The 21,881-nt window shown below is 37.3% G+C and overlaps 1 protein-coding gene across 5 annotated transcripts in view; it reads right to left on the bottom strand.

Moving 5' to 3' along the window:
- Positions 1-21,881, bottom strand: part of DIP2C (disco interacting protein 2 homolog C) — a 283,812-nt gene that overhangs the window by 45,481 nt on the left and 216,450 nt on the right. For all 5 annotated transcript variants that reach the window (XM_065731518.1, XM_065731519.1, XM_065731520.1 and 2 more), the window contains 12 exons: positions 19,826-19,965; positions 18,433-18,569; positions 16,035-16,243; positions 15,303-15,417; positions 12,775-12,976; positions 11,957-12,066; positions 11,092-11,172; positions 7,398-7,521; positions 5,654-5,775; positions 3,698-3,809; positions 3,477-3,586; positions 584-714 (listed from right to left, as the gene is read on the bottom strand). In XM_065731518.1, coding sequence (XP_065587590.1) covers positions 584-714; positions 3,477-3,586; positions 3,698-3,809; positions 5,654-5,775; positions 7,398-7,521; positions 11,092-11,172; positions 11,957-12,066; positions 12,775-12,976; positions 15,303-15,417; positions 16,035-16,243; positions 18,433-18,569; positions 19,826-19,965 — 1,593 coding nt within the window. The remainder of the gene's footprint in view (positions 1-583; positions 715-3,476; positions 3,587-3,697; positions 3,810-5,653; positions 5,776-7,397; positions 7,522-11,091; positions 11,173-11,956; positions 12,067-12,774; positions 12,977-15,302; positions 15,418-16,034; positions 16,244-18,432; positions 18,570-19,825; positions 19,966-21,881) is intronic.

Genomic DNA, 21,881 nt, shown 5'->3' with positions numbered 1-21,881 from the left:
AATCAATGGAAGTGCTTTCAGTGCTGAACTGTAACTTCCCTGGAGTACAGAGACTGACAGAATTGTGAAATTTCTAGAATTCCTCTTAATAAAAAAGTTGATTCACATTTAACTAGAAATATTTTTATAGCATTGCTATTGCCATAGGAGTATCTTTCTGTAATAAAACACTTCCACAACTCTATAAAAAAATCACATTCATACGTCTCACATACAAGGAATTCCTCCAATATCCACTTGTGCTTTCAGATTACAAGAATGAAAAAGAGGAAATCAGGAAGCCACTTCCTTAAAGGAACCTTTGTAGAGTACTGTCTTCATCAAATAGTCAGACTCAGCAGAGAGAGCAGTGAAACAGCAGGAGTCTGATGGACAGGCATGCTGATTCTCTGCACTCCTAAGCCTTAAATACCTATGGCCATGTCCCACTCAAAGCAAGTATATTCTTCATACAGCATTCTCCATACAGCTTCTGGCCTCTCTAATTGCCTGTGTTACTCCCAGAGGTACTATCCTCCCATCCTGATTGTTGTGCTGTAGTAAAATGGAAGCAACATTTCAAAAGGACGAGGAGAAAGCTCACCTGCAGAGGCACCAGAGGACAAACCCAAGTCCACAGTATGGGTCCAGACAGATAGCAACTTCTCTGGAGGGATAAAGCTCACACTGCAGCTTAATAGAACGACAAAAGGCACTAGTGGCTGCATGAGACATCTGAAAGACAACAGCAAAGTAATTAAAATGATCAACTATGTGATTTAGAACACTCATTCCCAAACTGAGCCAAGTGTTTAAATCAGTTACAGGATGAAGAAAACAAATAAATATTGACTTTGTGCTCAGTGTAAATACACATGTAATTTATAACTAAAAAAACAAATTTTCCTCCAAGAGGACATCTGAATAACCATGGAAGGGATGGAGAGACAGAAAGGATGATAAGTTTGAAGTGATTCAGGGAGAAAGCTGTGTGTGGTTTAAAGATGTGCTCCAAGCTGCACGCAAAGCTAACGATAACGAGCTAAACTTTCTGGAGGAACAAAAGGAATGAATAACTGCAGGACATGAATGTAATTTGAAGTACTTTGTTGATCTTCAGCCATATATTTCAAAGTGTGCATTTATGCATACAATAAAGACAGAATATTGTCAATGCACTTTTGAAATTAGAGGGGTTTTTGTATGCAAAATGGTACTAAGGAGCAAATCATTCAGCAATCTCCAATGGAAGTAAACATTCTGTGAAATGTCTTTGCTAACCAGCTCCTAGCTGAGAAACAGGTTTTTTGTCTCTTTGTTTCTTTGTTTAATCTTGGTAAGAAAGCTCTCTGAGATAAAACCAGTGGAAAAAAGAAACAGAAAGAATTTTTTCTGATGCCTTTTTTTCTAGTAATTTTAAATCTCCTTACTGACAACACCTAAACACAACCATGTTAGGATGTTTCCCACAGACTCACCCATTCTGGCTTAAAAGTTCTAACTACAGTGGGAAAACAATGACCTCTTTCAATCCTTGTCCTCTCTGCTAAGAAGCACACCTGTGTTAGGACAGCCTAGATAGGACTTGATTCATCTAACCTTTGATCTCTGCTACATACTGGCCTAGTTTCCTTAAACACTATTACAGTCAGTGGAGGAGAACAAGCATCTAATAGGTAAAATTTATTTGATCCTTAATAAATAGAATAAAGTCACTCAAGAAGGGACTTTTCCTCCGTTGTCTGTGAATGCCATAACTGAAGCTGGATGTGCTCCAAGTGATGCACAAAGACCAGCTCAAAACAGGTGTCCACACTGTGAATATCTGCAGTTTGAAGAGATTAGTTTTCCTCTAGCTCAATTAAGACCATTTTTTTTCCACAGAGGATTAAACTGAAGTCTGCAAGACAATAAACTGGTGTCATTCTGTGATTTTTTTACGTCTTACTGTGTTCAAGCTAGGGAAAGAGTTGAGAGTAAACCTACATGGAATTTACTACTTCCAAAGTGACTATAAAACATCTAACAGCTTTTCAGAAGCCATGTAAATTGCTTAGCCATTGGTTTTGATCAATCACTGCTGCATTTTCACAAGACTTGTGGCCTCTGATGATCCATTCATAATTAATTAATCACTGGCAATGATCTAGTAGATGGCACTATTTATACAAACTTGCTGAATTAGCAATCTAGAGAGTGTATGACTCAGATATCTGGGGCTAATCAAGAACTCTATGAGATTTTTATCTGTATTTCCTTTTAGCCATATTAAGTAAAAGTTCTTCACTTTACCCTGGCTTTGACTATCTTTAAGGCTGTCCCAATATTGACTCTGTATAATGTAGTCAGTTCTGCACATCTGATAAGGTGGAATTGAGATCTGACTTAATATGGATGGGTATGTCTCAATCGTTTAAGACTCCCTGTTGAGGAAATGAAGACTTATATGACATTCACCGTCATTCAAAACTAGATGTTTCAAATAAATCAGAGGAATTACACTCTGAAAGTATCTGCTTCTGTCTGTTGGCGATCGAGGAGCCCAATGACTAGTCCATGTCTAGTGGGTATGGTAGCTAACCATCTCAAGTTAGATGGTATCAATCTAGGAATGCCTGATATATAACCATAATGCCATTTTGCCATTTAGCCATTAGTCAACCTTGGGCAGCTCACTTCACTTTGTGCTTCAAATTTTCCATCTAAGAACTGGGTAAATGATGTTTTCTTCGTTTATAAAGAATGCTTACAGCTTCTGAAAATAGATGATGTCAAAGTCACCATAGTCCTTGGATATGCAACAGTTATGAGTAAGGAAGCAACAGATAATAATAAGACAGGGATTTTACCTCTGTCTGTGCATTGCTGAAACCAACACTGGAATAACATGTGTTACATGACAGAAAAATCAGCTTTGATAAACTGTGATGAATGCTGGAGGAAATGTCAGAATATTTATTTGAAGAGATTTTGATTGAGCTCTTTAGAGCTCAACAGGATAAAGCTTATCAAACAAATACATAAACAAATTGTTTGCTGATTACAATAGTCTTGTACAAGGTAAACATACCAGAAATGTAACAGTTCCCCTAATTAAATGAAGAAGAGAATATTCAGAACTAGTGGCCAGCAGCTGCAATGAGGAACAAACATTAGATGGGTTCTGGAGCAAGTCAGAAGAGGGATGACCAAATCTCATTTCCTTCATAAAACAGAATGAATAGATGCTTCTGCTAAAGAATGTTTCAGATATACAAGCTACTAGGCTATCTGCAGGTTTGTTGGAGCAGGAGAAGAGCTAAAAATTTCCTGCACACTGGACAGCAGTATGGAAAACCCAATAAAACCACTTTAAAGTAATCAAATAATGACTGTAAGGGAGGAAGCAATTCAATTTCTATTACCACAAATCAACAGAATTTACAAATATGGAGCAATGTACTCCCTGCCATCCAGGCATGGGAGCAGGAATGCCAACTGTGAAAAGAAGTTCCTACCTTTACCCCTGCTAGCATTCCAGTTGTGGAGACACTGAAGTCTAGGTAAGCAAGTGTTTCAGGGTTTGAAGGTTTGTAGATCTGTGCAGGCCGTTTCTTTGGCAAGTCGTCTAACAAAAAGAAAGAAAGAATGTGTGTATCTTACTTCAGCAACAGGAAGACCTCTGAATGCTTGACAAATAACAACAGAAAGAAAGCAGAGCCCTAGCTTTGGCACTCACCTGTATCTAGTACTGGAGGCCACGTTCTGACATCCACTGCTGCTGCCGCCTCTCGCGACCGTAACAATTTACATATTAATTGTGTAGTCATTAAGCAAGCAGAGCGGCTCACCTAGGAATTTAACGAACAAATAATATCACAATGGGATACTGATTAATCCTTCAAAAAATGAGCAAGACCATGATTTATTTCATGCCAGAAAAAGGACATAGATGTATTAGTCTTATATTTTCTAATCAGAAGGTAAAAGGAGCCACAAAAAATTCAGTTCACAAAGCAGACGAAGTCATACGAGTTTTACAAATTACATTCAAACTGCACTTTGAGCAGAGTATTGTAATGAAACTAAAGGCACCTTAACAGTGAGAGTGTGACTTTCCAGCACATTATATCACTTCTCAACCCTGGATGCCAGTACAGAAGACTGTGACTAGAACATTTCCTATATCATGAGAATATATTTTAGTTTATAAACAATGTTTTAACATAAACCAAAACCTAGCCTGACACTTATATGAGCATTTTTTACTGCCTTCAGTTAAATTTATGTTAGTTGCATATTCTTGATTCTTGCGCTAGTGATAAAGCATTGGGAATTCTTTGGATATTGTCAAAAGTAACTCTAGATAAAAATTGTGCAAGTTCCTCTAAGAAATGGAGAATTTACTGCAAATACCATATTCACTGAATTTCAGATGATACATGCCGAAGCTACTTTCCTTTTAGATCTACTTAAAAAAATATTTTAGTAGCAACTACAAGAATACTTCTTTCTGGTGATAAAAACTCAGTATTTTAACTTCCACAAGGTAATTTCTCTCCAAAATGAAAGAAAAAATTGTGTAAAACAGAGCTGAGTGGCTTTTAAGACAGATTCGTATCACTAATAATTTCCAATATGTTATTTATAGTCAATCATGACATTAAGTCTTGAAGAGAAAATGTTTGCAAGTCAGCTTAGACCGTCCTACTTATTCAACAAGAAATCAATCAGACCCAGTTTGCCTATTAGACATCAAAGGAGAAACAATAGAACTCATTTTATACCACTTCTACAGCTTCATAGCTGATGCTTAAAAACTCCAAGCGGCAAAACACTAAATAATGAGAATCCTGAAGACAACAGGCCAATTTCTCATACCTCTACTGACATTTTATAGCATCTGATACTGTGAGGAAAGAACCAAATTATAACTCTCTCTCGTTCTTATTACTTGAAATTATCAATAAAATCAAATCTGTTTAAACTTCTGCTATTTCAGAGATTCAGAATTCAATTCAATAGATTAGGAACTGTCAGGTACAAAAGGTTATCTATTTGCAACAACTTTATTTCCTTCAGTAACATGCAGAATGCAATTACTTATGAACATCAAAGATAAAATGTGATCAGATGAAGCCAAAATACCAAAATAAAGCCTTAAACAAAAAGTCAGAGTAATACTTCCCCAGACAAAAATAGAGCCACCAACCAGTACCTTCACAACATAACTTTGTAATTGTTTCAAACTGCAGAACAATTGGATTTGCAGAGTTAAGCACAAGCCAAACTAAGCTTTCCACTGGGATTTTTATTGATATTGAGTGTAGCATTGCCATGTGGGGAATCCTACCATGCTTGGCAGGTTGCTAAACTTCCTGGATGGTGTAGAGGAGGACAACTGCAGTAAAATGTTGACTGTGCAAGTCAGGAGGTTGCATGCTGTCAAACAATGTTGACTCCGAAACATACTGAAATGCTGAAATTCTGGAAGGAATACAACCCCTCAGTCTACAACAACACCTAATTAACTGTAACCCATTATCACCTATTTAACTGCATCCCATTATCACCAATTTAATGGTAACATCCCCCACATCACCCATTGAACAGCAACCCATTTATACTGGTCCCAAATACTACACAAGTCCACTGCCCATTTCATCTGCTTGAGCACTTTCAGATGTCTGCTCACCTCCACAATCATCTTCACTGTAGGTAACGTTGTCGCTATGTTCTGGGGATGTGGAGGTCGAACTGTTATTGGCACACAGCCTGCATACAGGCAACCATAAAATGCAGCAATCAGGTCTATTCCTGCATGAAGAACAAAGCAAAAATCCTCCCCTGAAAATCAAATCATTTAATCACAGACATCTATGTCAGCATAAATATTATTTGGGACTCAACTCAGAAGGTTAAATGAGTGACTAAGTCCTTTAACAGACTTCTTTTTCAGTCCCTTCTCAATATTTGTTCAGCTTCACTGATTACTTTCAATCGCACTTTCTCCTGAGCATGAAAAACCAATGATGACACACAAAGCTGAAGCCAGATATCATCATTTAGGTGAGCCCTACTTTTATGATCAGGAAGTAACTGGTAAAAACACTGATTTCTACAGACAAGTTATCTTCCTAAATTTCATATATACACAAATGAGTTTCAGGAAGTGGGGAGCCCCAGGAAAAAGATAAGAGAGTAGTATGCTCCTATCAGTTGTATAATGAACATCTGAAGGTTTATTAGACATTTACTTTCTCATGCCATTTTTAACTTCAGATACACACTCTGACTTATCTAAACGAAATTTCATAATAAAAAAAATAGAGCCTTGATTTTGAATGCCTGCCCCTAACATAAAATTAAACATTCCTCTATATAAATATTGACTGCAGGTGTCAGGTTGTGGACACTTCAGGCCATAGAAGGAAGCTGAACTGACAACAGCACAAAGACCCCGTGACTTCTATTTGATAGTTCTTTCATTCTGTACACAAGTTGTGCCAAAATAACAGTGGGGATTGTTTTATTCTTCCAATGGAAATAGATATGGAGTACAGACAGGTTTACTGTTTCTATGATAAAATGAATTGTACATGGCAAGTGAAATGCAGGAAATAAAACCTCAGTTTAAAATACACTTTTTTTTTGTGGAAAAGGCTTTCTCATATTAACCATAGAGAAATCACACTTAAAAATGATAACGATTTAACCATTCTTGCAGTACCTTTCAACTGAAATATCACACTCCAGACTTAGAATGAGACTGTTTATTCCATCAAGATATACAAAATGATAAAGATAAAAGAGCAGCACCAGATCAGAAATAATTTTAAGCAAATGTCAAAGATGTTACTGGTTAATACAAGCTTAAAGTCTTTATGTCAAAGTAGAAAAATTCAAACCAGACAGCTGTGTAGGTTAATGGTGTACACATATACAAAATACTGATTATTACTGTTTATTTCTTAATCGTCTGCTATTTATTATATTTATACTCTAATAACATTGACAACTTCCTAGATACTGCTGATTAATTCTCATGAAATGCTGCACTTTCAAGAGAGAATTTGACAGGTGAATCTAAGAGTGCTCAGGAGATGGAATATTTTAGCAGATCCATGTGCTCATAAAACTGTGTTTCTAGCACATTAAAAGTGAAGCAGTAAATTACTGTTTAGATTTGACTGTTTATAGGAGCGGGATTTTAAAAGTACTGTTTAATCTTAATCTGAACCCGTAGAAATAACATCTATGTTCATACACATAAATGAACAGAACATCTTTTCAATACATTTGAGAAATGCACATAGGACAAACATTTTGTGTGTTGCCAGTTCACCTGGGTTCACAGGCTGGTAACACCTGTGCTGCACTGTTCTACTTGCTCACAATAAACTTTTGGGAGCATCAAAGTGCTGAACGTGGTTCCTTACCTGGTGGGTAAACCAAAGCTACGTGGTCTCCATCTTGCAAATGCCCCCTTTCCATCAACATGACAGCTATCTTCTCAGCTCGCTTATGTAGCTGGACACACGTTAATGAGTTGGCTATTGTTCCCTGCACAGGAAGAAAGATAAATGTCAAAGAAGACAACGCAATGTGCTGATCTTTTTTCTCCACTGCAGCATAGAAGCTACTGGATGAGGTACTGCAGTTTTCTCAAGATAAAATCTGTCACACCTTAAATAAGGAACTTTCAGCCAAACTGTAGCTGGAGGGAAAAAGGATGTTTGTCAAGAAGGGAACCTTCCCCATTCCTCTCTCCCATACTTAATGTCCTCATAAGTGCTTCCTTTCTAACCAAGGGAGTCACAGCAGCATGTTAATGTCATGCACATGTAAACTGTACTCCTTCTCTTGCTACTCATGCCTCCTACAGCCAGGAAATAGCTTTTCTGGTCTTCTGCAGCAATCCAGAGAATCAGTGGAAAGCAATCCTGAAAACTGCACCTCACTGTCAGCACCTTGGAATGAAGCCAGATGGCACTGGGGAAATACTTTCAAAGATGAGACAAAAGACATCAGAGAAAACAATACTTTGTGACAGGAGAAAAGAATTAGTCTAGAACAAAAGCTAAGCACATGCATACAAATGAAACAGAAAAGACATTGACTGAATTTAAATAACTCCGGTCAGTAAGCCAAAAAAATAAAAAAGGAAAAGACAATATCCTAGAGTTTGGCAATTCACATAGCCCCACCTCAAACTTATCAAACAGACATAGTGTTTTAAACTGGATATTTGATGTGATTCTTGAACTCTCTGAAGAGAAATATATGTGTATATATGCATACACACGTACATACATGTACAGAAATATATATGTATGTATCACAGAATTCACTGCAAGAGCTGACAGCTCTGAAGAGAAGTCAAAGAACAAATGAGCAGTCAGGAGAACGACTGCTCCCAGAGCTGGTCAGGCCAGGTCTGGGCTGAAGTAAAGGGCTGGGGCAGTATGGGAAAGCAATGCACTACTATATCTCCTCTGGGGAGAAAGAGGATTTCAGTCTCCATCACTGCTGTGATACATCTGGCATATACCACAAGCACTTGAAAAAGAGAAACTGAAGAAACTGACAGAAAAAAAAAAAAGCTAATATATTTTCCTAAAAATCAGTGCAACAAAAGTACAATGCGCCACAATTAAAACATACTGCATCTTGACAGTAATAAGGTCTTCTGTTTTACAGAAATATTCTTTGAATTATATCAAAACTGGGCAAGAAATACTAAGGATTTGGCTTGATTGCTGATTTCTATTCACCAACAGAATTCCTCACACCACCACAGTACTTACTGATCACAAGCTCCAGAGAGCAGAGAGAGCAGCTGGAGAAACTGGACGTAGGGTCACAGTGTGTTATTATGCATCACCTGGCATTTAGAAATGTTACACCTCACACACTGTCCAGAAAGAACACAAACTAACCAGAAAAAAGTGCATTTCAGACAATTTTAAAAGGTTCTCTGTATTGTTCTACTACGAGAACTTTTTCTAAGGACATATGCAACTATAGGGACTCTTCCATCCAACCATGGACTTCCATGGAGCTTCCATCCAGACATGGCCAAAGTGATCCGAGGTCTGAGCAGCTGCTCACGGTACACACTCCATGTACATGCACTCCCTTCTTTCCAGAAACTTTCTGTTTGCATGGTCATGGGGAGATGGACCTTTTTTTTCCCCACACACATCAGAACTACAAGCTTTACTGACATAAAAAGGAAATTGCTGCAAATCATATGTATTTGGGCAAAGCTCATTTAAGAACTCTGGCACTTCCTGCAGGTGCACAGGAAGAAAGGCAGTGTTTATATTAAGTGATGGGAAGAACTGTGCAGTTGGTGAAGAATTGTGAAACCCTTTGGGTTTCATCCATAAAGTGCCTGTAATTGGTAGGTGCTGCATCAGAAGACACTAAAAACAGGGCAATGTGCTGAGTTAGAAATCTTATTTCTCAAAATACTTGGGTTACAGGAAATCTCTGATCTCAGTGGATTTCTATCAGCCATCAACTGTGAGATGTCTGGATGTTTGAGAACAATGTGTACACACATGATGCAAGGAAGACAAAAAGGGAAAAGTTACAAACGAGAACTGAGATTCAAGATGGATAATAACATTTGCATAGGCTAAAACTCACCTGCCACTCCTTCCCATTAGATGGTAGATCTTTCCATGAAACAATAAACCTCTCAAATTTCACAAGATGCTATATTCCACACTGGGAATATCAAAGAAGCAGAGAAACTTTCAAAACTGAACTGTTTTTCACTTTTAAGGAACTATCAATTATTTCATTAATCCTTACTCTCCACATTGTGTCCCTCTTTGCCACTGGCTGAACTCATCTGCCAGCATGCAAAGTCTGGCATTACCTAAAGCTCAAAAACAACAGCCATTGTGGAGGAGAAGAGACTGCACTGTCTCTATCTCATAACATCTCTGCTCCTAACTCACGGGACAGAACAATCCATTGATTCAATATTGTAATACTGCATCTATGAACAGTATGACCTCTCAACCTTTCTGCTTTGTTGCAGATAACTAAATTACTAGTTCACTGTTGTCTGTAAAAATGGTAACATTCATACAGCACTAGCTACGACTTTGAATTAAAACAAATTAGCTTAGTGACTCATGTGTAGCCTCGAACTGCCTTCCATACCACCACTATAATATGGGCTAAGGGAGCATATCCTGCAAGTACAATAACTGTCCATAGCAGATGTTCACAAATTGATGGAGGTTTATGATACCACCTAAGTTGTTCAGGGACCACACAGGCTGAGAACAAATGCCAGCTATTCCGGGTGGCACAGGTGTATATTTCAAGCCTCTCCTTTCTGCAAAATACCTCCCATACTAAGTACATTTCCCAGTTTAGACAGACACATCTACAGGTATTAAAACAGAGTGGTTTGAAATCAGGCTTTCCTGCTCTGCAGTGGTCTTGGGAATTATGGGTTTGTCATCTACAGTTGTCTAAGAACTACAGTTGTCTGTCATCATCCACTCAGTAAACTGAAGTCTGTACCATTTGATATGAAATCAACCATTTCTGATAGGCAATTAAATTTTGTGGCAGGCTGGACCAAGCTATGCAGAGAGATGCACTAGAGATCCTCTGCAGACTTGTCTGGATTCTGGACATCTCTTTAACTCCTTTTCCCATCCTTGTATTTCTGTGCAGATGGTCCAGTCTCAAAACTCATAATCAATATTTCATGTAGAAAAAGTGCTTCTATTTTGTTAGGCTCATGCTTTACAAATTAGAAATCAAGACTGTGAGCAGTACTAAGGACTGCTCTTCAGTATGAGAATGAACACCACTGAAATAGATTTGCATTTGCAGCTCACCCATAACGTATGTGGTAGAAACAGAAAAGAGAAATGTATAAGATGGGGTGCCTGACACAAAAGCAATCTGTATTTTGACACCTGGCAATGATTATTCTTTTTTCCTTTCTGCCTCAATGGACACTAAATATAGCAGCTAAATATTAATGGAAAAAGAAACAGAAAGAGCCATGTCCAGTCACAGCACAAGCAGGTGCAGTTGGAACACAGCATGCCACTTGCCACACTGCAGCTTGTCAGAGCACCGGTCTGCACTGCTTACCCTGCAGTTAAGTAGCGTGTAAAGCACATGGTCAGGAGTGGTCTGAGCTCTCCACTGTAAAACTTCTGAGAGGAAGAGGAACTAAAAGAAAGCAGAGTGACAGTCATGGCACTAAATAATTTCTCAGCTTTAAAAAACACATATTTCTTTCTTGTGAATTTATCCTTCTTACTGATATTCTAAATTTTACATCAATAACTACAAAACACTACATACAAATTAATTCTCTTACCATCACACATAGAGCGAAGTGCTCTAGGCACAGCACTAGAGGCCTCTTTGAAACTCGTCAATGCTGGGACAGCGATGCATTCTACATATACTTTCAAAACAATAAAGCAGTTCTCACTAATCTCTCAGATTATCAACAATTTTTGTTGTTAATCTCACTCTCTTTTCCTAACTATAAATAGATATATAGATATATAGACAGATACCATTTAGAATTTATTTATTTTATTACTCACATAAGTTCCCAAAAGAGTTGAATTGAAACACAGTTTTACAGAATCAAAATAATAATAATTAAAAAAAAAAAAGGTCATGACCATATATGCAAATTAGATTCCTTGGACTTCACTCTACCTAGTAATAAAGACATAACAGAGAGTGATTTCTGATTAAAGCCCCACTACCACATTCTACCATCTATTTTCTGTTGTCCCATCTATCCTGGTAAAATAATCCATAGAATAGATATGAAAAGCCGTGATCTCTCATATTTATTTGCAAAGAGCATCCTAAAATGTTTGTTAGTACTAAAATATAATAAACCAATTCTGAAATAATAATGTGATCTACATAGTACTAAGTCTCCTGATGCTAATTAGACAAATAGAAGTCATATTAGAAAAGTTCAACTTACCTTTCTGGCTTGATCATTGTCTTCTATTTGCCCCAGATCTCTACCACTGGCCTGTGCAATTCTTTTTCCAGAGACCAGGTTCCCCACCATCACAGAGGCAGGGCCAATTTCTAGAACAAATCAGACATGTTAAATGCAATAGAAATTCTTTGCTTGGGGATGGAAATTATTTGTATTCCATTTGTACGACAAATTTCCCTCACTGCTATCCACAGCACAAAACCTTGAGCACATCTCTGTTGATACAAATTTTGGTTGATGTGCCTGGAAGACACGCAGGTCTGGATTCACCCTATCTATACTACATACATATTAAACAGCAGAGCTCATCTTAAAATTAGTATGGTTTTCCCCACAAATATACTTAATGTAAGAATAATGCATAACCTCCCTCCTACAGTAAAAGACTTATCCGAATTCTTGGTTTTAATAGATTCACAGCCTGTTTTTAACTATCCGTTCTTTGTTATTTTGTGTGAACTACTTCTCTCTTGTCCTCTCTACTTCTGTATTGCAAACTTGGCTTACTTGGAAACTGTTTTTCTGTTTCAGTCTTGGTTTATCTTCTTTGAACACTTCTTCACTATGTGAAAAACTTCAGGTGCGGTTCAAGTAGTTCCTTTTAGGGCAACTGAAACTTTATCTTTACTAATTTACTACCTTTTGAACATACTCTTCATAGATTCTGCCTAGTATATTTAACATGAACAGCTGATGGAGCTGATTCTCACTTCATTAACTGTTATTTGTTTTTACTCTCTACTGCACCATGAACACACACTATAAAGTCACAGTTCCTTTGCTCCCACTCATCTTACCTGGCTGTTTTTGCCTTGGTTTAGGCAGATTTGTTACACATGTGTGGGGACACATCAGCACATTACAAGGATGCAGCGATCCTTCCAAGAAAAGCTGTTTGGTTTCTGATAGGTGTATTCCTCCCAGTGGTGTCTTGGGAAGTGTGTTGGCTGGTACCAGTGCTAAGCAGTAGACTCCCACTTGATGAATACTGTCAATAGCCTAAAACAAGCAGGAAGTCAATTCTAACGGAAGGCTAATTTTTCATCATTATAATAAACATGTTATTATGAATTGCTGCATTAAACAACCCTAATAATTAACTGGCAGTAGAAATACACTTCAGTGGTGCCTGTGATAAGGAGGTTCTTTTCATTGGGAACAGGTGGATGGAAATGTAATGCTAATGTCGTTACACTCATTCCAGAAGATAAAAAAGGCCAACAAAAGCCTAGTTTTAAATACATGGAAATGTATTAAGAAATGCACTCCTCAGGCAAATGATAGTAGCATCCTGGAGATTTATCACTAGGATGTCTGAGAACTCATGTGAAACAGATTTTAACCTGCACAGTTCTCAGAATTAAAGTTAGAAGTGTTGCTATCAGCTTAACATCCAGTCCATCCTGCAGAACAAAGAAAAATAGTGAATGCTGCACGTGTATCACAGAGCAGCTACTGATGTATGCAGGTTATGAATTTTTAATCTTCCAAGATAAAAACTGTTTTGCACCCTAATTACTGTGTAGAAGATCCTCAGGCAGGAACAGGAACTTACGTAATTTAAGTGAAAACTACAAAAGTACTGACTTGAAACAAAATCTTTTGAATGCAAACCTGAAAAATAAGGATTTTTGAATCTTACAGTAACCATGTTCATTGTCTGAAAAGTGGAGTCAACTGCATCTCTTTCAAAAAAATCAATCATGTTTGGTATCTAAGTAATTCATTTACCTAAACATGAATATGCATGCTCTTAGACTTTAATTCCATTCACACTTTATCTGGTTATTTTCCTTACACTGGGTGCAAAAATTGCAGCCAGCAAATTAGAAAAGCAACTTCCGACACCCAAGCAAACTGGGAATCAAATCAGACAGCATCTCTAATGAGAAGTTAAATCTTCAGAAATATAATTTACTTAACTTGCACCTTAATTTTTAACCACAAGAGATGTGAATGCATTTGTTGCTTTAAAGACACAGTCTATATTCTGACAATCAAACACTGATTTATAGTTATGCACTTAAGTGTAGACAAAAAAATTACTGATTACTTCTGCAGTCACTCTAAATAATGCTTTGCTTTTGTCTTCTCTTTGCTTTATTTTTATTGATTTGATTGGAAAGAATAATAAAGCAGTTATTTGTTTTACAATCATTGCAGTTTTAGTAGTGGTAGCACTGGATCACCTCACTGCTGATGTACATATTCCCTACATTAAAGATGAGCAATAGTTAGATATGCATGACAGCCAGGAAGCAACATCTCATGTTTCCAGCAGAAATATGAAGAATCAAATCCCAATCCTAATGTTATTTGTAGGTTTCTAAAGAGTAGTGATAAATCATGGGGTCTTCACTTGACATTAGCTTGAAAGAAAACTGTTATAGGTAAGCAACTACCCTAAATCAAGCACACCACAGCATGGCTACTTGAGGTGCATGGAGAGCAATGTTCAGCTCTGGTGGGATGAGGGTTGTTACGCACGAATAATTTCCACACTGTTTGCTTTGATAGCTAACTCTGTGGCACACTACCTGAAAAAATGTCATGGGTCATTCAAAATGGTCACATTCCCATTCTGGAATTTGGCACATAGCTGAAGAAGATGAATGACTTTTCACAGGCAGTAAACAGAGTACCTGAAATCTTTATATTTTTGTTCCATCAAGAAAACTGATTAGAGATGCCAGAACTTGCAGAGTCCATATCTGCTATATTGTTCAAGATAAGATAACTTCATGCTCTGACAATATTCTCTCTCCTGGTGGTATGTGCCTTGCGTGATCCACCAGACAGCTGCAATGGGACTCCTTGTACTAGGTGTCCTCTGTGTAGATAACCATACCACAGATGCCTACAGCTGAGCTAATCTAACCCTACCCCTCATTGCAGTGGAAAGAAAAAGTCATTTTTAGGCTGTTTTTCATATAGTTTACTTTAGACATCACCATGGTCCACTAGAAACACCTAAATTCTCTCCCCATTTATCAAAAAGAAATGCATTTATTCGTTACCTTTTTGTAGTTATGAATGACTATATCCTCATGACTACTGTCTTTCTTGCTATTACTTGCTTCAATTCATCCCTGCTTTCTTACAGCATTTTAGTTATGTTTTACACACTGTACATACGTGGTCTGAACAGGAACTGCTGCCCATAATAAACTAATTTTATGTATACTAGGTACTTGGAAGTTTGACTGAAGCTGTGCTCACAATCACTCAAACACAAATGTCATGCTACTTCGAAGGTCTAAGAGTTCAATTAAAAACAAAAAAAAAGCAGGAAAAGCAGTTTCCAAACATAAATAAAGAGCATTACCTGAAGTACTCTACTCATCCACTGAAAACTGTCTTCCTCTGTGGAATCTGGCCTTTGCTCAGCAACAATGACTATCCTTTCATCGTGCAGCACACTCACTGAAAACACTGCTATTCTATAGGAGAGAAGGAAGAGAATTTATTGCCAGGATAGATGACAATAAGATCCCGCCTTTTAAACTAACCCTCTGTAGCAATGATTTTGTTATTTATTACTCAGAGGACCGGTGCATTCATAAGCATGTTACTTAAGGGGAAAAAAGCAACAACAGTTTTAGATAACTTCTGAAAGAGACATACAGAATCTTGTTCTGAACTCATTAGTAAGGGCATAATCACAGCAGAGTTCAAGAAGTAAACCTTCTCAGGATAAAAAGAGAACTAAGTTTGTGTCTCACCAAGGCTGCTCTTAAGCCGTTATGTAGCTGCCAGCACAAGCGCCTTCTTTGGTCATATCTTAGAAACAAGTAATTGCAGCAACTTCAGAATTAACCAGCTGTTCTGAAAATTTTTTAAATGACAGTTTTGGATTTCAGTATTTAAAGTCTACCTCCAACTACAACTTAGGTTTCCCTCTGCTGTCTCCTGCCTCTGGTCATGTAAGTACTAATGTAGAGAAATTACAATTTCATAGCATCCCTATTTTATCAGCAGATTAGGCAACGACTTTTGAAAGCATTTTGGGTCCAAGCAAAATAGAGGATTATACTTAATATAAGAAAAAAGATCAAACCTGCCCCTGTAGACAAATTTCATTGGTTCCACTGCCAGTGCTGTTGCTACAATGTCATCAGCATTATGTCTTCTTCCACTGACAACCATCAAACCATCCATTTTGCCAATGACAAAGACAAGTCCACCTGGTCCTATGAAGCCTAGTAGTCCAGTCCTTATAAAAGGATATTCAGTGATAGGGCCACCAGAACTGGTCATAGGAAACACCTGTAAGACACAAACACAGGTTTTCAATTCTGTACACTGAAATGACGCTGCTTAGTATTTCAGATGTGGTTTTTCAGACAGCTCCTTTGCAGTGAAGTAATTCTCTGATGATGCTCTTTTCTCTTCTCCATCCAAAAACAGAATGCTGAGAAACTCCTGCGCTACATCATATAATTTTCAGTAACTGAATTTTGTCAAGTTCAGGCTCACTCTGCTTACCAAACACATTTTCCCTAGCTATGGCTTTGTAAAGAAATTCTGACCTAAATCAATCAATCAGTCAATCAAGGTAAATAGTATTGAATTAAAAAAAAACCCAAAACATTGCACTAAGCAAAATTGATCTGAGGTGCTATGCACAGAGTACCTCAGTAAGAAATCACAAACTTGACAGTAGATGTTCTTTTCAGTATCTCATACTCAACTTCAAGGTAGTAAAGAGAAATAAACAGGCTTGAAGTAAAGCTATTTTAATGACTCGTGATGTTTTTATCTAAGGTCAATTAAGTCCTCATGATACTTGTTTTAATGTCTAAAAATGAAAAAACAGTGACTCTAATCTTTTGAACACCAAATGTACAGATAACTTCCATTGGACAATTTCTACCCAGGCCAGTCTATTCTGTTTTTCTTATTACAGCTAGCTTGGCATTATTCTTCTGGTGAGCTACTTGGATTGCATCCTGACACAAGCACACTTTTCTACTCTCTCTTCTTTAAAGTGAAATAGTCTAAATGCAAGTTATTTATGATAATGGCAAGTGGAATACCATGACTACATAGAGTCCTTCAGGGCTCATCTAAAAATAAAGGTCAAATTCTGCTGCCAGATGCCCATAGGTGACTCCTCCTGAGCAGATTTAAAGCTTATAAATTCCCAGCCATAACTCATCTTGGCAACACAGAACTCAGACTATTACCTGTAACACAAATTACACAATAAAAGAGTGCCCACTTGATGGGAGTTCTTAAGAACATGCTTAACTTTAAAAATGAGTAGTCCTGCTGACTCAGTGGTAATTCATTTGCTTACAATTCGGAATAAGTCTAAATGCACTGTTCAACTGCAGATCCAGTTATGAATTATGAATGATTTTATAATTACAACAAGTACCCCAGAATGAACGTAAGTACCTTTCTATCCTGAAATATGTCAAATCTGGGATTATCATTCACAATGGGTACTGCTAATTGCTCTTGTAGCACAGTAATCAGTGATCTACAAATTTCAGGTCACAATAGTGTAGTAGGATTCTTGGCATCAGTTGCAGAATGGATAATTATATCTATCAGCATCCATTAATTATTTAATTGCATTATGTTTACAATATTCTGTTCTGCATAAGGGAAGCTGAAACCATTTTGCAGGAGATATTAGCCATGAGTAGTCTATAAAATATGGTAATACTAGAAAGAATATTCGTTAAGAGAAATGTAAATACACTTTTCCTCAAATATTAAGAGATAATAATCAGAACATGAATGAATTAAAGTCTCAGCCGAATATTTTTCATAATTTCTCTGATTTGTCCACCATTTCAAACTGGCTTCAAAAGAAGTTAATGATAACAAGTGAGCAGGTACAACAGAGCTGTCCATACATCAGTTGACACTACCACTGAAACATACTGGAAGACAGATTACACAAAGCACAGAAGCTTTCACCTAAGGCTGTTCAAATAAATGCAGGTGGGGGGCACTAATTAGGAAAAGTTATCTTCACTATTCAGATACGTCTTGAAGGCTGTGTCTGTCAGGTTTCTATATAAATGCAAGCTTTAAATGCAGGCTGGGCTGCAGAAATGATAGAGGCAGCTTTTAAGGTCATAGAACAGTTTACTACTGCTTGCAACAATCCAATTCTGCATGCAGTTAGCTGATCCACATTATTACCTTTTGAATTTGTTTTTCTTCCTGCTTTCCTTGTGACTGCTTCAGCACCTGGTACCTTCTTTTAAAATTAAGAAAAAGCTCCTGAGAGCCAGAACTAAACTCACAAAATGATCTGTTTTTGTACTTAATAAAATGTGTTTCAGTGAGGTCCCAAAGGGAGTTTCAGCTAAGGTCCCAAACCACGAGCAATGATTACTGCTGATATTCCAATATTGTTACTGTCAATATTTTAAGTGAAATAATACCCTTAGAAAGTTAAAAAGGAAGGATTTTACATAGCATTTTTGCCAGCTTACCTCAAAAGTGTTTTTGGTCATGCCCGAGAGTCCATAGTACGAAGTACCCGTTGCAATAGCACATACACATAGTTCTCCTATTTCATCTGTTTTACAGAGCTGAGGAATTCCATCTGGCTTTACTGAACACATTATAGCTAGGGAAAGAGCAAATGACTTTAAAATATATTATAAAACTAACTACAGAATAATATAAACATTGCAAGGAAGACATTGGTGGAGTTGTTATATGTAGCCACTAATCAGCAATCTGTCTCAGACCCTAAGATGTTCAACATTTGCAAAAAAAATGTTACTTACTTACTTATATAATATTTACAAAATAAATGCAAGATCCTTACGTAAACTCAATCTTTTAACAGAAAACAAATCCTAATCTCCCTTGCTACTTAAATCTCAGCTGATCTGTAAAATTGTTGCCAAGTGTGACTATGTTCCCATATTTCTATCAAAGACCAGACTTGGTCCAGTCAGAGGAAAATGAAACACTATACAGACATCCTTGATAATACTTACACTGCCAGGGAGGCAAGTAACCAGGAAATACACTTTGCACTAAGTAGCAAGTGAACTATGAAAGACCAAGATGTTTTAGCAGACTAATACCACTGTTTTGCTAAGAATTTATCAGAGCTCAGACTGGTCTTGCAGAGAACAAATGTGAGAACAAAGAATCCTGAATGACTTTTCTCTGACACCAAGGACAAATAAGTGTGCACCTTTCATGAAACTGTCAGAATACAGTAAGAGGTGCAAGACACTACCTATAGAATAATATTTGATACGATTGCTATTAGACAACAATCAATCTCATCTTCCTGTATTTTAAGTTACTCAACTGAAATTTTTTAAGATGTATAATTTGTGTTTGTTCACTTGGTATATAACAGACATTATGAAAAACTACAGTGTTACCCTTTTCTGGTCTCTATAACTTATCACCTAAAATTTAGCTCTTATGAAGAATCTTATCTTCATCTTTAGAAGCACTAGCTTCAGGGTGAATCCAACACGAACTGTTCAGTCATACCTCCTCTTGCTGATGACTGAGTGATAGCTCAATATTTTTGGAAAAACATTCTGCAAGCCCTCAGACAGCGATATGGTTGATGCATAGAATTTTCTCAACTTTTTCTACTTGCTGTACCTCACATTTGCAGTGTGAGGTTGTTTAAAGCATGCTGCTAAAACATGGGAAGAGATTCACAGTAGTAAACATAGTTAAGAAATCTTGGTTTTCCAAACCATAGTTTCAGAAGGTAAGGCTTTTAGACTAATTTTTACTCAAGTATGCACAATCGAATCCCAAAGCTTTCTATGACTTACTACGTTAGTAATTAAATCAATAAATCCACTCACAGTAAGTTTCAAACAAAGTTCTTTCAATTCTTACCTCCTGGCATCACTAAACCAACGTCCTGGACAGTCAGAACAGACAGCTTTTCTTCAGAATCCACCCGAATCACTCCATACGTGAGACCATGCATGGACAGAACTCCTCTGCCTGGTGGCTGATTGCTGTCATCTGTTGGCCTGCAACCATGGTTTGTAACATTATGCACTACTAGGCAGATGTAAGCATGTATTTAATGGATTAATATTGTAAATACTCCTGAGTTTGAGAGTTTAAAACAGTGGGTTTTTTTGCCATTTTCAAGTAATGACATCTTGCAACATTCCTACTTAGTAGTTACCCCCAGATATGGGGTTGCAGAGATGAAAGTAATGCCTAACATTCACATAGAAAGCTTGTATTTGTTTTAAAATAGACTTACAGACTGCTTGATTAGCCAAGGAAAGAGTTTTTGACTTATTTTAAAAATACTGTAAGGCAGTGTAGACAGTATAGAAGGCAGCTGCATTCTAAATATTTGGAAATAATTAGTAAATAACTTGACAAAGTCTCTGTATATTACGTTCTTACTTAAATGCAACCTAGAATTAGGAAACAAAGCTCACCTGGTGGAATAAAAGCCCACCTCTAGTACACTGGTATGAAAGCCAAGATTAGAATGCAAATCTTTTATCTTTAACTCACAGATGAGATTTCCCACTCAAAATGCTTAAACACTTACAATTACTAGGCAGAAGAAATTAGATTTTAATAGATTTACTGCCAAGTCTGTAGAAACTGCAAGGACTTCATCATCTTTATTTTAGTTCGTGTAACTTATTTATACCTTTTTTAACTTTCCCCCTGAAAATGAAAACAAATTGCAGTTTCATCAGTCCTGGACAAAATGCTGTAGATGCAGTCACTCAGTAACACCTCAGTTTGCTCACATTCTTTCCTGATGTTCTATACAGTCTCACAGCATTAGCACAAGCTGTCAGCTTGTTTCGATGTAAAACCTCATGCTGTATCAGTGAATGCAATGATTACATACGTACAGTGTGGCTTGAGCAAGCAAATGTTGACATACGCTAACTATTAAGTCAGAGGAATATGTCAAGACATTTCATGTGGAAAGATCGTACACTGGCCTGTTCTCTGAAATGCATAACTGGAGGCTAACCTGATGCTGACTGGACTATGGACAACGCATTCATGTAGAGTAGCTAGACTCCAGGTATTTTCAAAATCTATAAACTTGTCAGTAGTCCTTTCAAGATTCTGCATTTTTCCTAAATAGTCCATCATAACACAACTACTTCTTCACAGATAATGTCCTTTCATGTGACATTTCTTCTACCATACTTGAAATACTAGATGGGCCTTAGCCTTAGCCCATGTTCACATAAGCACTATAAATTTCAATTAATACCTTTTACAAGGCATATTTCTGAAGCGACACTGTCAACACAGAAGGATGTGGGCACGCTTGAAAATGCATTAGAGCACAACAAATGGTGCTGGCAAACAAGCAGCTGTGATAAATAACATTCTCATCATGTCTAATGAACTTTCAGCCACATTAATCAATCAACTTTCCCTAACCCTTGCTCCTCAAAAAGCAAATTTTACTGCTCAGGACATCTTCAATATAAAAAGAGAGTGCTGGTCTCCTGCAGGCACACAAAATGCTCACACCCTGCTGTGAGTAGAGACCATCTAGACTTTCCTCACACACATTTTTTTTTGCGTTACTTATCGCATCCAAAGGCCGCTAAAAATAAAAGAGTGAATGCAGCTCTGAAGAGCACTGGCTGTTTCTTTCATAAATAAATAATAATAAAAACACAGTAAATTTTAAGATAAATTATTATTTTTTATTTAAGTAAAAGACAAGGTAGAGAAGGTAGGAAGAGAAGCTAGATGCACAAGGCCAGTTTGGATAAGGTTGGGTATGTTCAACAGAGCTACCCTTGGTGTGGCCTGGGCTGAAGTAACAGCTGTCCCAGCTGAACAGGGAGCACAGTGCAATGGAAGCAGAAAGATTCAGTGCCAGGCACACATGGTCCCCAGGACAGGATCTCTGAGGTGGATCCCTCAGTGAATCACCAGTTAG

Source organism: Cyrtonyx montezumae, unplaced genomic scaffold (assembly GCF_038088225.1).
Source record: "Cyrtonyx montezumae isolate F1298 unplaced genomic scaffold, pur_monq_1.0 scaffold_14, whole genome shotgun sequence".
NCBI classification, from domain to species: domain Eukaryota; kingdom Metazoa; phylum Chordata; class Aves; order Galliformes; family Odontophoridae; genus Cyrtonyx; species Cyrtonyx montezumae.
This window is presented reverse-complemented; position numbering and strand designations above follow the sequence as displayed.